General features: G+C 38.9%; 1 protein-coding gene across 9 annotated transcripts in view; it reads left to right on the forward strand.

Moving 5' to 3' along the window:
* The window catches only part of PEX6 (peroxin 6), a 66,905-nt gene that overhangs the window by 34,095 nt on the left and 19,682 nt on the right, over positions 1–13,128 (forward strand). For 5 of the 9 annotated variants that reach the window (XR_016109729.1, XR_016109726.1, XR_016109725.1 and 2 more), the window contains exons 6-8: positions 1,330–1,512; positions 2,089–2,349; positions 2,609–2,680. Coding sequence is in view for 4 of the 9 variants with exons in the window: in XM_088977106.1 (XP_088833232.1) it covers positions 1,330–1,512; positions 2,089–2,349; positions 2,609–2,680 (516 nt within the window). In the remaining 5 variants the exon portion in view is untranslated. The remainder of the gene's footprint in view (positions 1–1,329; positions 1,513–2,088; positions 2,350–2,608; positions 2,681–13,128) is intronic. The other 4 variants (XR_016109728.1, XR_016109727.1, XM_088977107.1 and 1 more) reach the window with 1 other exon arrangement.

Genomic DNA, 13,128 nt, shown 5'->3' on the forward strand with positions numbered 1-13,128 from the left:
GCAACCACCGTCTCTTCTATATGTATGTCATTTACTTGCCATTTTGATTTCCCATCCTTTTTGATACTTTATGTTTGATTAAATTGAAATCCCCTTTTCTATTGTGTGTGTGCCTTTTTTTTATTATAGTGACATAAAAAATGAATCACATTCAGAATAGTAAGCCAATAATCCAATGATAGAACCTCCATTTGTAAATATTTCTAGATAGATGATTTCAGCAAAATATTGTAAAGTTTTCATGAAATTCTAAAATATTAAATTTTAGATGTTTAATTTATCAATGAAATTCAAAATATTTCAGAGACATCTGAGATATGGGTGAGAGAAAAAATTTATAGAATACTTCATGTTGCCCCTAGAGAAATGGGGATATTTCACCAAATCTCACTGATATTATGGACCATGGGGCTCAAAAGGATTTATGGAATTCTTCTCCTTATTCTAGATTCTTGCAAAATGTTTTGGTTCAAAGGATCATGCTACTAGTTGTAGAGAAAATCTTTTGTGGGAAAGTTTTAAATCAAAAGTGAGAACTTGGAGGGCTATTACTAATCCAGAAAGATCCAATACAAGGTTGAATAAGGCTGGCGTGCACTACAGGATTCAATACATGGTCAATCCAGTGGATACCATATTGGATGAACAGTCTGGACTGGCCACTGACTCCTCCATGTGGGTAAACCGGTAAAATAGATTAAGTCATGTGGAGACATGCATAAATAGAAAACAGGAGCAGCTTTTCTATAGTAATCTTTTTTTTATTCATAAAAGGAAATCTGACACATTGCAAATTAACTTGGAGCTCAAATCTCCACGTTCCTCTCTCAATCTCACATGTAACAAAATAATCATACTTTTTATAGGTTAGTTTTATATTAAAAATGCTTGATTGCTAATATTAGTTGTATAAACTACCAATATCAGGTGGGCATTGGCTGATATGGACTGTGAGACTGAACAGTGGGCAATCCAGTGGGATTGAACACTGGAAGAAATATGTGGGTTCATGTAGGGAAGCTTCCTACTTGATCCAATTAAGAAAATTATTGTTATTATTTATCTCTTTCCTTCACTCCATGTGAGATAGAGGAGCTACATGAATTTCTGTTATCTAATATCTCAAAAAGAAAGCACAATGTTTATAGTATATTGGATAAAGTTTCTTATATTTCTTTTTATTTTATTGCATTATTGAAATCTCATAGAAGTTGAATAGTTTTAACTTTTCAGAGATTTTTTTTATTAGTAACTTAAAAGAATTTTAACTTGCTGAAGATACATGACGATTTTTTTTTTTTGTATATTCCACTGGGTTTGCATGTTAAGCAGTCTGAGAGGGAATTTGCACACCGGGTCTTGCTAGTTGCAACAGGTGATGGTTCTGAAGGTTTACCACCATCCATTAGGCGTTGCTTCAGCCATGAAATAAGCATGGGCCCTTTGAATGAGGAGCAGAAGTTTGAAATGCTGTCCCAATTAATCCAAAGTCTTTCCAAAGTTCTTGATCATGTATGTTAAGGGTATCTATCTTCCCATCTTTTTTCTTTTTTTTTTTTGTTTATTTGGTTTTTAATAAAATATAAGGCCTTGAAACTCCTTGATGTAGTGGCTCTGATCCATTACATTTTATTACATCAAAAGTCAGCTTCTTGTTTGATTTTTTCTTTGTAGTCCTTTTCTGCATGCCATTGTTTTATTTTATTTTCTTGAATATTGCTATAATTGAACATATGAGATCATTCATCTAATTTAGATCTCCTATAGGAATTAGATGGCAAGGGGCCATTGCTTGTGGCAATGGTAAAATCTTGGGCTGAAAAGTGTGAAATCAAGTCTAAAAGTAGCCAATTTGTGCAAAAAATTGCCAAAGCTTAGGTCCATATCCTTTCAACCCTACCAAGGTACTGGATATCTGGGACCAACATAGATAATGGCCCTTTTATAGGAATCAACTATGAGTCCTGGATAACCTAAATGTTCATTATATTTGCTAGAATTGCTATTTGATATACAATATGGACTGTATCAAGGATACAGTTGATTTTTTTTTTTTGGGTTCTTATATATCATGATTGTTCCTTGCAGAATGGTGTAGACGATGTTATTAAGGACATAGTTGGACAGACATCAGGTTTCATGCCTAGAGATCTACGGGCTCTAATTGCTGATGCTGCTGCAAATTTAGTTCCAAGGCTCATTGATGAGAAAGATAAAGTCAAGTCTAGAGTCTCAGATGAGAATAATTCCTTAAAGTCATTCCAGGATAATACATTGGAAAAAGAAGAGCTAGCTAAAGCTTTGGAGCGATCAAAGAGAAGGACCGCGTCTGCCTTAGGAACTCCAAAGGTGAAACAAGCAGTCAGGAGTAATGAGAGAATCATTATATTTCTTGATTTGTCATTATTGTTGTGACGAGATTAGATATCTAATATTGACATTCTTTTTGGGAAGAAAGTCACTTCTATTTTAGATGGGTGGGCGCAGATATGATATTGGCACCTGTAAAGGTTTTTCAATTATTTGACTGAAAAGATTCTTGGTTTTGTACCAAAACTTTCTTGCTGCATGTATATGAGATGTTCGAGTTTGGAATACTATGATGTAGGTGCCCAATGTAAAATGGGAAGATGTAGGCGGCCTTGAGGATGTAAAGAAATCAATCCTAGATACTGTTCAGGTACAGATTTCCTCTCTCTCTATTCTCTCCGGATGTATAGATTTGCCCATATGTATAATTGTACATAGAAATGTGTGTGCATACATGCTTATGTTTACATAATTAAGCATACAAATTAAAGGGAACTCCGGATCTGTCAAATTGAAGAATAGCATGCAGATGAATAAGGATATCTCTGTTCCTTCGCAAAGTTAGATTTTCTCTACACATTAAGTTTTCTTAGCAAGGTAATCTTCTGCTGAATTCACTTCTCTATAACAGTGCTGGATGTTAATCTGTTCCTCACAATTGAATGGTGAATCAGGATTCATGTAGCTGACCTCATATAGTTGGGACTTGGGACAAGACTTAGATGATGATGATAAAATCAAGTCCAATTCTTCCATATGATACCAAAGTTTCCAAGGAAACCTTGACTGGTTACTTAGGATATTCACTAATGTTGGAGAATCAAATCTGACAGATATTCTGTCAAACAAAAGCCTTACAGTAGCAAAGCCATCCAAAGGTATCCTAGCTTCAGCTTGGTCATCCTGCCACAGTAGTGAGAAAAACCAAGGATGAGAGATCCATTGCAATACTTTATTACTCTTCAGTTTCAACTGTATTACCTCTAGCCACACCACAATAAAAACTCCCCTAGTTTAGGTGTTTAGAGATTCTAGGTGTTAAGATGTTGTGTATTATTAGGAAAAATCTATGCTGCTGCAAAGACATGATATTGGAAGGGTTTTGACCAATAAAATCTCCTTGTGAATTTTGATAAATATCACCTAATTGGTTACCGCTTTTATTGATACCGGTTCAGTGGTTACAAGTTTTTCTGGCACCATGTCTTTCTGGTATCATAGTCAAACCCATATTATTATCATGAGTCGTGTTATGTATTTTTCTTTATTTATTTCATTGCAGCCCAATGAAGGCCATATTGTATTTGTACATATCTTTATTCTTAGTAAATATATTAGGCTCTATGGCATGGGGGTTGATCACTTTGACACCCCATAACTGCTTTTATTCTTCTTCTGCAGTTATCTCTTGAGAAAACCCTAGTTCAATTGATAGGGTATCAGAGCTGGTTGGATATTTTGATTCATCCAACCACTAGAGACATTAGGGAAGCTCTGATAGGGTATCAGAGCTGGTACACCTATCCTTTCAGAGCTGATATATCTGTCCTTTCAGTTTCTGGTACTAGTTTGGGTTCTGTGCCTGAAACAGGTACTCTAGCATCCCAGTTGGGAAGAACAACTAGTAGAGGGAGGCTTGATCTGGTGGTTGTGAAGAAGGGGAGGGGGATCTGAATGTTAAAAAGAAACAGGATGACCTGGAAAGAATCTGGGAGCAGATTTGTGTGCTCCTAGAAGAATATAAACAGAAGGAAGAATTGATGGAGACTACCCCGAAAAAGAATGAACTCTCTTTCAGCACTCAAATGTCGAAGAGGTGACTTAGGTGGGTCAAAAACATTGGTTTTCCCAATGAGAATCATAAGTTGGAAAGTGAGGGGATCAAGGAGTGCACGGAAAAGAAGACCAATTGAGGACCTACTCAGGAAAGAAAGGTCCGATATTGTGATTCTACAGGAAACCAAGTTAGCAGAGATGGATAGAAGATGGGTTAGAAGTGTGTGGAAATCAAGAGTGAGTTGGGTTTTGGTCCCCCCTGAGGAGCCTTTGGGGGAATATTTACTTTATGGAGAGAGATGCTGTAGAAGTTGCTGAGGAACTAATAGGCAGCTTTTCTATGCCCTTAAAATTCAAAAATTAAGAGGATTGTTTCACATGGGTGCTAACCAATTGTATGAGTCAAATAATTATAGAGAGAGGAATGAGATGTGGGAAGAGTTATATGGTAACCAAGGGTTGGAGGGGGGGGGTGTCCTTGGTGTGTGTGGGGAGATTTTAATGTAATCAGGTTCACTATGAATCAAATAATTCCCAACAATCTAGTGATAGCTCTATGCCTATGCAACTCTCTGAGTGTTTATCTGTCGTGCACATTTCCTCATGTACCTCTTATTTTTGAATAAAGTTAACCTTTTCTCAAAAAATAATCCCCAACAGTCAATTACATTCAACATGAGGAAATTCGGTGATTTTATTAATAATTGTAATTGAAAGAAATTCCTCTAATGCAAGCTAATTTTACTTGGTCCAATTTTTAGGAGAGCCTAATTTGCTAAAACTTAGATATTTTTGTTCAATGATGGATGGGAGAGTCATTGGAGGGGTTTGGTGGCTAAAGCTTTGTCTAGAGTTACCTTTGATCATTGTCCTATAGTTTAGGCCTAGAACCTCTAGGAAGTGGACCAAGACCTTTTAGATTTGCGAATATGTGGTTGACTCACCCTGACTTTATGCATAAGGTTGAAGAATGATCGAATGAAGATTTGAGGGGGTGAAGTGGAAGGGAGTCTAGTCTAAGCCCATCCCCCCCTAAGGTTGGAGCCCTTTGTTGGGAAGCCTCTTTTGGGAAATTAAACACTCTGCATACCTTGCAAAAGAAAAGGCCCAACCTTTGCATCTCCCCAAGCTGGTGTTTCTTGTTCAAAGCAAATGGAGAGTGCTGTTACCATCTTCTAATTTCTTGCTCTTTTGTAGTGAATCTTTGGGAAATTTTTTTGGTCTTTTTGGGTGTAGGTGGACGGTGCCTCTGTAAATTGGGGGGTTTTTTGACCCTACAAGTTTCAGGTGGCCTAAGAGAAGAGGTAGAGTTTTATGGAGATGTGTTAGGGCTGCCTTAGTATAAGATGTAAACCAGTCCTCAAAAATAGGTGTAAACTTGAAAAATTAGAGAGAAAAAGGAGGAAGAAAAGTAAGAGCAGCAGTACAAGAGAAGATGGAGAAAAGAGGAGGAAGAAGAAGAAAGGTTCGAATAATCCTTCCCTCTCTTCTCTAATCCTTTTTACTAAAAATTAATGTTAAAATAATTACAAGTTTGCCCTTAAGTGGGAGGCCAGCTAGGCAGTAACATAAAGAGATCAAACAAAAAGAAATAACAGGCTCATTAGCTAACAGGAAAATAGAAAAAATATTACAAGAGAAGATACTAAGATCCATTCGGCCCAGTCTCTTTACACTCCCCCTCAAGCTGAGCATAGATGTCAATCATGCCCGGCTTGCTTATATAGTGTGTCATTTTCCCTCTCGGAACTCCCTTGGTCAAGATATCAGCCAATTGTTCGTGTGATGTGATGAATGGCAAACAAACTTCTCCTGAGGAAACTCTTTCCCTTATAAAATGTCTATCAACCTCAATGTGCTTAGCTCTGTCATGTTGAACATGATTATGTGCAATATTGATAGCTGCTTGGTTGTCACAGTAGAGCATCATTGGCTTCTCATAGTCAACCCCCAATTCTTCTAAAAGGGATCGTAGCCACAATAATTCTGACAAACCATGTGCCATTGCCCTATATTCTGCTTCAGCTTAGGATCTAGCAACTACAAACTGTTTCTTACTCCTCCATGACACAATGTTCCCAGTGACCAGAGCACAATAACCTGATGTGGATCTCCTATCATCAATACATCCTGCACAATCAACATCAGTGAAAACTTCTAGCTTCATGTGCCCATGTTTGGCAAATAGAATACCTTTCCCTGGAGTACCTTTCAAGTAACATAGAACCCTTTCTGCAGTAGTTAAATGAGTATCTCTGGGAGAATGCATAAATTGACTAATAACACTTATTGCATAGGAAATGTCCGGCCGAGTCATGCAAAGATATAACAACTTCCCAAGCGGTCTCTGAAACACCCCCTTATCGGATAAAATGTCACCATCTGTAGTAGAAAGCTTATGATTGGGATCAATAGGAGTGGAGATTGGTTTAGCTCCAAGTTTACCAGTCTCAGCAAGGAGGTCAAGGACATATTTACGCTGAGAAATGAAGATACCATCCTTAGATCTAGCAACTTCAATGCCCAAAAAATACCGAAGATCTCCCAAATCCTTAATCTCAAATTCAGAGTTAAGAAATCTTTTGAGTTTATTGACCGCTTGAGTGTCATTACCCGTGACCACAATGTCATCAACATAAACTCAAAAAGGTCACTAGAGAGCCATTTCTCTTCAAGAATAGGGTATGATCAGATGGAGTTTGTGTAACCAAAGGAGACAAGAGCAGCCCTTAACCTCTCAAATCAAGACTGAGGAGACTCTTTGAGACCATAAATAGATTTCTGCAGTTTACACACCTTGCCTTGCATTTCCTTCTCATACACCCCTGGAGGTAATGACATATAGACCTCTTCTATGTAGGTCTCCATTCAAGAAGGCATTTTTAACATCAAACTAGTGTAGGGGCCAATCAAAAGTAGCGGCTAGAGAACAAAACCCGGACTGAGGTCATCTTAGCTACAGGAGCAAATGTCTCAAGATAGTCAATACCATACATCTGAGTGTAGCCTTTAGCAACCGGCCTAGCCTTAAACCACTCAATAGATCCACCGGAGTGATATTTAATGGTAAACACCCATTTACAACCCACTGGTTCCTTCCCTTTAGGCAAGTCAACAATATCCCAGGTATGGTTCTTATGCAAAGCATCTGGTTCAGCCATCATAGCATCCCTCCATTCAGGTTTAGATAAGGCTTCCGGTATGGACCTGGGTATCTTATGGGAAGAAAAAGAAGCAAGAAAAGAGTAGTAGGAAGGAGAGAGAAGGTTGTAAGACAGGTGTTTGGAGATACAATGGGCTGTACACTTCCGCTTGCCCTTGCGGAGAGCAATAGGAAGGTCAAGGTCTGGGAAAGATGTAGATGGGTCAGAGGAAGGCTGACCTGTTACCTTAGTAATGATGGGAGGAGCAAGAGGCTCTTCTGTAGGAGTGGAAACAACTTGCCCATGTCTGAATCTGTGCCTTTGGTACCACCTTTGGAGAATAAGATGAGGAGGAATTATAGGAGAATGAGGTAGAGGAGGAGGAACAGGAATATTGGAGGTAGGTCCAGTGGGAGAAGTGGACACCTCATGAGAGGACTCAAGAGGAATGGGAAGAGGAACAACTGGAGACATAGCAAAGGGTTCTTTAGATTTCTCCCCCTCAGGAGAAATATTAAAGAAAGGAGTCAACTCAACAAATGTGACATCCCGAGATACAAAGCGGGTGCCACTAACTGGATCAAAACAGCAATATCCCTTCTGTGTGGAGGCATATCCCAAAAAAACACATTTACGAGCTTTAGGTTCAAATTTGTGCCTTTGATGGTTGTGAACATGCACATAGCAAGTGCACCCAAAAACACGGAGAGGAAGAGAAAAAAGATCCTCATCCGGGAAGAGAAGGCTAAAGGGGGTTTTGAAGTTAAGAACCCGGGAGGGGATACGATTGATAAAAAAGGTAGCAGTAAGAACAACATCTCACCAAAATTTTATAGGAACATGGGATGCAAACAAGAGGGATATGGCAACTTCAACCACATGTTGGTTCTTCCTTTCCGCCACTCCGTTCTGTTGTGGAGTGTAGGAACAAGAACTTTGACGAATAACTCCAAAAGTTTCAAGATAGGCGGAGAGTTTTCTCAAAATACTCCTTAGCATTATCAGAACGGAATATTTTGATCCGAGTGTTAAACTGGGTGAGGATGAGTTCATGAAATTTTTGCACAATAGCTAGTACTTCATCCCTGCATTTCATGAGATAAATCCAAGTGTAACGAGAGTAGTCATCAATAAGAAGGATAAAGTACCTACAACCCCCCATAGTTGGCAAATGATATGGCCCCACACATCAGAGTGAACAATATGAAAAGGAGAAAGAGGCCTTTTATTGCTTTCTGAATAAGAATGTCTACAATGCTTTGCCAGTTCACACGACTCACAATGAAGACTCGATAAAGACACTCCCTTAAAGATATCTGGAAACAAATGACTCAAAGCAAAAAAAGACAAATGACCAAACTGAAAGTGACATAACAAGACTTTGTTAATAGACTCTGACAAGACTGACTCTAAGGCAACTCCATGAGGTGGTCCAAAAGCTCTATCTGGTGTGTCTAGCAAGTATATTCCGTTTGCCTCATGGCCACTCCCAATCATCCTCTGAGATCGTAGGTCCTAAAAAACACAATGAGTGAGAGAAAAGGTTATGCTACAATTCATGGATTTAGTTAAGTTGCTAACAGATAAAAGGTTTGTATTAAGTTTAGGGACATGAAGGACAGAGGATAAATAAAGGGTGTCAGAGGTCTTTATATTCCCTTTACCAGAAATGGGAGCAAGAGACCCATCAATAAGGGATATTTTCTCTTTACCAGAGAGAAGGTGGTATGAGCAAAAGAGATTAGACAGGCTGATCATATGGTCTGATGCATCGGAATCAATAATCCAAGGGATTTTATGATTACTTGAAATTGAAGCATGATTTGCAGAAGCACGGATACCTGAGTGAGCAAATGTAGATGATGATGATGTGTTGCTGGAAGAGTGAGATGAAGAAACAATAGCTTCCAAGTGATTTAGCAGCCTCCCATACTTTACAAAATCTGCCTTCATTGCTGCCAACTGCTCAATGATTGATTTTTCTTCACTCTCCTTACTTCCTCCTTCAGGTACTGTAGCAACATTAACTGTCTTAGGCTTTCTTGCCTGACTGCCCTTCTTAGAACTGTTGTTATTCTTAAACCTATCAGGAAGAAGCTTCCAACAAGTGTCCTTTGTATGCCTCAGTTTCTTGCAATATTCACATATCTGCTCATTTTTCTCAGTAGGATCCTTTGGCTTTATTCCAGCATGTGCGAAGTGTTCTGTAGGTGGACTCTATAATTGAACCTATTGCCTACTCTCCTCACTGCTTATCATAGTGTATGCCTGGGAAAGAGTAATCTCATCTTTGTCCAGGATATTTTGCTTAATGATGTCAAACTTAGGGTTGAGTCCAGTAAGAAATTCAAACACCCTATTTCTCTCCACCAACTTCCTATACATTTCAGTATCATTCTTACTCTCCCATACAACTATCTCCATAACATCAATTTCTTGCCATAGGGATTTCGGTATAGAATAGTAGATTGCTATACTCTTCTCCCCCTGTCTTAGGTTCTTCACGTCACTTTTCAACTTGTAGATTCTGGCTACATTCAACTTCTGTGAATAGGTCTCAGTAACACTGTCCCATATCTCCTTGGCCGAAGACATCCAGAGATAATGCTGACTTATATGAGGTTGCATAGAGTTGACCAACCATCCAATGATTGTATAGTTCTGCATTCATTTCTCAAATTCAGGGTCTGTCTCTTTGGGTTTCACTTTACTACTTGTGAGATACCCTGGTTTTCCTCTACTACAGACATAAATTCTTATAGACTGTGCCCAAGCAAGATAATTTGTCCTATCTAGCTTGATTGTGGTCACACCAATCAAAACGAAATCTACCGAGCCGAGGCCAGAAACCGGCACTTGCTTGAACTCACTTCCGTATGGCTCCATTAATCAAACGAAAATCAAAGAACCAGAAATTTGGTCTATATAAACTTACTTGAAGTCAAACCAGAACCCAGATGTTTGAAAACTAGGGTTTTACTCCGTCTAGCTGTTGGGGAGGAAGAGAGAAGATGCAGCCGCTCATACTAGAGCTTCCCAATCTCTTCCAAACCTAAACCTCCCTCCTTTAGGAGCCAAAAGACACCTCCCAAGCACAGAGCGCCACATCCAAAGCTTCACCTTTACCTGTACCTTCGAAAATCTCTAGTCGGCTATGGCTCCATTAATCAAACGAAAATCAAAGAACCAGAAATTCGGTCTTTATAAACTTACTTGAAGTCAAACCAGAACCCAGATGCTTGAAAACTAGGGTTTTACTCCGTCCAGCTGTTGGGGAGGAAGAGAGAAGATGCAGCTGCTCCTACTAGAGCTTCCCAATCTCTTCCAAATCTGAACCTCCCTCCTTTAGGAGCCAAAAGACACCTCCCAAGCACAGAGCGCCACACCCAAAGCTTCACCTTTACCTGTACCTTCGAAAATCTCTAGTCGGCTAGGGTTTTGGGCAGCAACAGAACAACACCACTTCTTGGCAATATCCAGCCAGATTTAAACTCTCCAAACCCTCTACCAACTAGGCTAGAGATCCTCTGAGCTATAAAGAACCTATCTCTCCATACTCTCTTAATCAAAGGGTATATGGGAAAAGAGGAAAGAAGAAAAGAAGGTAGAAAGAAACCTGCTCCGGTACCAAGATGTAAACCAGTCCTCAAAAATAGGTGTAAGCTTAAAAAATTAGAGAGAAAAAGGAGGAAGAAAAGTAAGAGCAGCAGTACAAGAGAAGAAGATGGAGAAAAGAGGAGGGAGAAGAAGAAATGTTCGAATAATCCTTCCCTCTCTTCTCTAATCCTTTTTACTAAAAATTAATGTTAATATAACTACAAGTATGCCCTTAAATGAGCAGCCAGCTAGGCAGTAACATAAAGAGATCAAACAAAAAGAAATAACATGCCCATTAAGAGAGGCCCATTAGCTAACAGGAAAATAGAAAAAATATTACAAGAGAAGATACTAGTACCCATTCGGCCCAGTCTCTTTATAGTATGGACAGTCTAGGAGGAAAGAAATAACAGGATTTTTAATGATAAACATAGGGATGTAGCTACTGTTTGGGAATGTTTGCTATAAGGGCTATTAATAGGGCCAAAATTTTGGATTTATTCTCACTTTTCTCCTTTTATGACATATGGAGAAATTGGGAATTTGTTCCAAATCCTTCTTCGGTTAAGGACAAACTTGTTGTAGACTGGAAGCCCCCGAAGAAGGCTTCATGAAGCTCAACATTGATGGCATCAGCCTTGGCAATGTTGGAATGAAGAGGGACAAATTGTTGCCTTATTCTCTGGCCTAATTAGAGTGGGGTATGTGGTTAGTGCAGAGGTGCAAGCTGCTGTACAGGGAGCACAAATTGCTAAAGAGTTGAACTTTAGGAGGTTGATCATTGAAGGTGACTCTAAAGTAGTAACTAAGTGGATGAAAGAACCGGAGACAGTAACTTGGTCTTTTAGGGGAGAGATGAGGAGATTCAAGTGGCTTACCTCTAATCTCACAGTGAGAGTTTAGTGGGAGAGGAGGTCAGCAAATGGGGTGGCTAATCTACTAGCTAAGCAAGGGGTAGTAGGGATCACTTATTCTGGGCTCAATTGTAACTTAGTTTTTTAAGGCAGCAACTTGTGCCTTCTAGAAGAACTTTGTTTTGTATCCACTTGTCAGTCTACTTTAGCTGTTTATCTTAATAAAATACTTCATGATTCATAAAAAAAAAAGTGGAAGGGGTTAGGTTTCATAAAAAATTGAAGAAACTTAGGTCCAAAATAAAATATTGGAATAGGGATTAGAAGACGTTTTCATCTTAGGAGGAGTTGGCCAGGATTTTTGTGGATCATTTCAAGTCAATACTTAGAAGGCCATTAAATAGTAGACAAAGGGTGGAAGGCTTCGATTGGCCAAGACTGAGTGATGCAAATGTTTTATGCTAGAAAAGGAACTTTGAGGAAGAGGAAGTTAGAAAAGTAGTTTTCTTAGTCCAGATGAATAGGTCCAAGGCTCCAAATCCATATGGTTTTACCTTGGCTTTTTTATCGGGATTGTTGGGATGTGGTCAAACAAGATCTGCTTGAGGTTTTTAGAGAATTTGAAGAGAAGCATATAATTAGTCTTGGAGTTAATGCAACATTTCTAGCTCTTGTTTCTAGAAAGATAGGCGCTAAACACCCTAAGGATTTTAGGTTCATTAGTTTGGTGACTAGCATTTATAAAATTTTGGCAAAGGTGTTGTCTTTGAGGATTAGAGCAGTTCTTCCTTCTCTCATTAGCCAAGACTAAGGAGCTTTTGTTCTAGGTAGACAAATAATTGATCAAATTCTGATAGCCAGTGAAAGTGTTGAGTAAATAAGGAGATCAGGTACTCATTTTTTTTCCGCTAGATCTTGAAAAGGTGAGAAACCTGGAGAACCTAATAATTTGAAAAGAGTTGTGTTATAGGTGTTAATTTGGAGGATCAAGAATTAGTGACTTACAAATGTTTTAGAATGTTCCACTTCTTCCCGGCCTTTGACCTTCTTGGGCCTCCCATTGGGTGCTAACCCAAGAGAGTCGGTTTTGGAACCCAATCTTGGAAAAGTTTGAGAAAAGGTTGGCGACTTGGAAAAAAAGCTACATTTTCTTGGGAGGTGGGGTCACTTTGATAAGGGCCACACTAGCCTACTTGCTAGTTTATTTCCTTTGTGTGTTTAGGATTCCCCCTCGAGAGGCTAAGAAGTTAGAAAAATTGATGAGGGATTTTCTTTGGGGGATGGGGGGGATGGAGGGATCATTTAGTTAGGTTGGAGATAGTGAGTAGTGTTAGACAGTGTATGCCCTTAGCTCCAATCAGATTGATGTACTTATTGTCATTTATTGTAAATGAATAAAGTGCATAATTGATTCATGTTATTATGGTATGTTTCTGTGTAATACCCTT

This window comes from Nelumbo lutea, chromosome 3 (assembly GCF_056320005.1).
Source record: "Nelumbo lutea isolate HS-2025 chromosome 3, American lotus-T2T, whole genome shotgun sequence".
Classification (NCBI taxonomy): Eukaryota; Viridiplantae; Streptophyta; class Magnoliopsida; order Proteales; family Nelumbonaceae; genus Nelumbo; species Nelumbo lutea.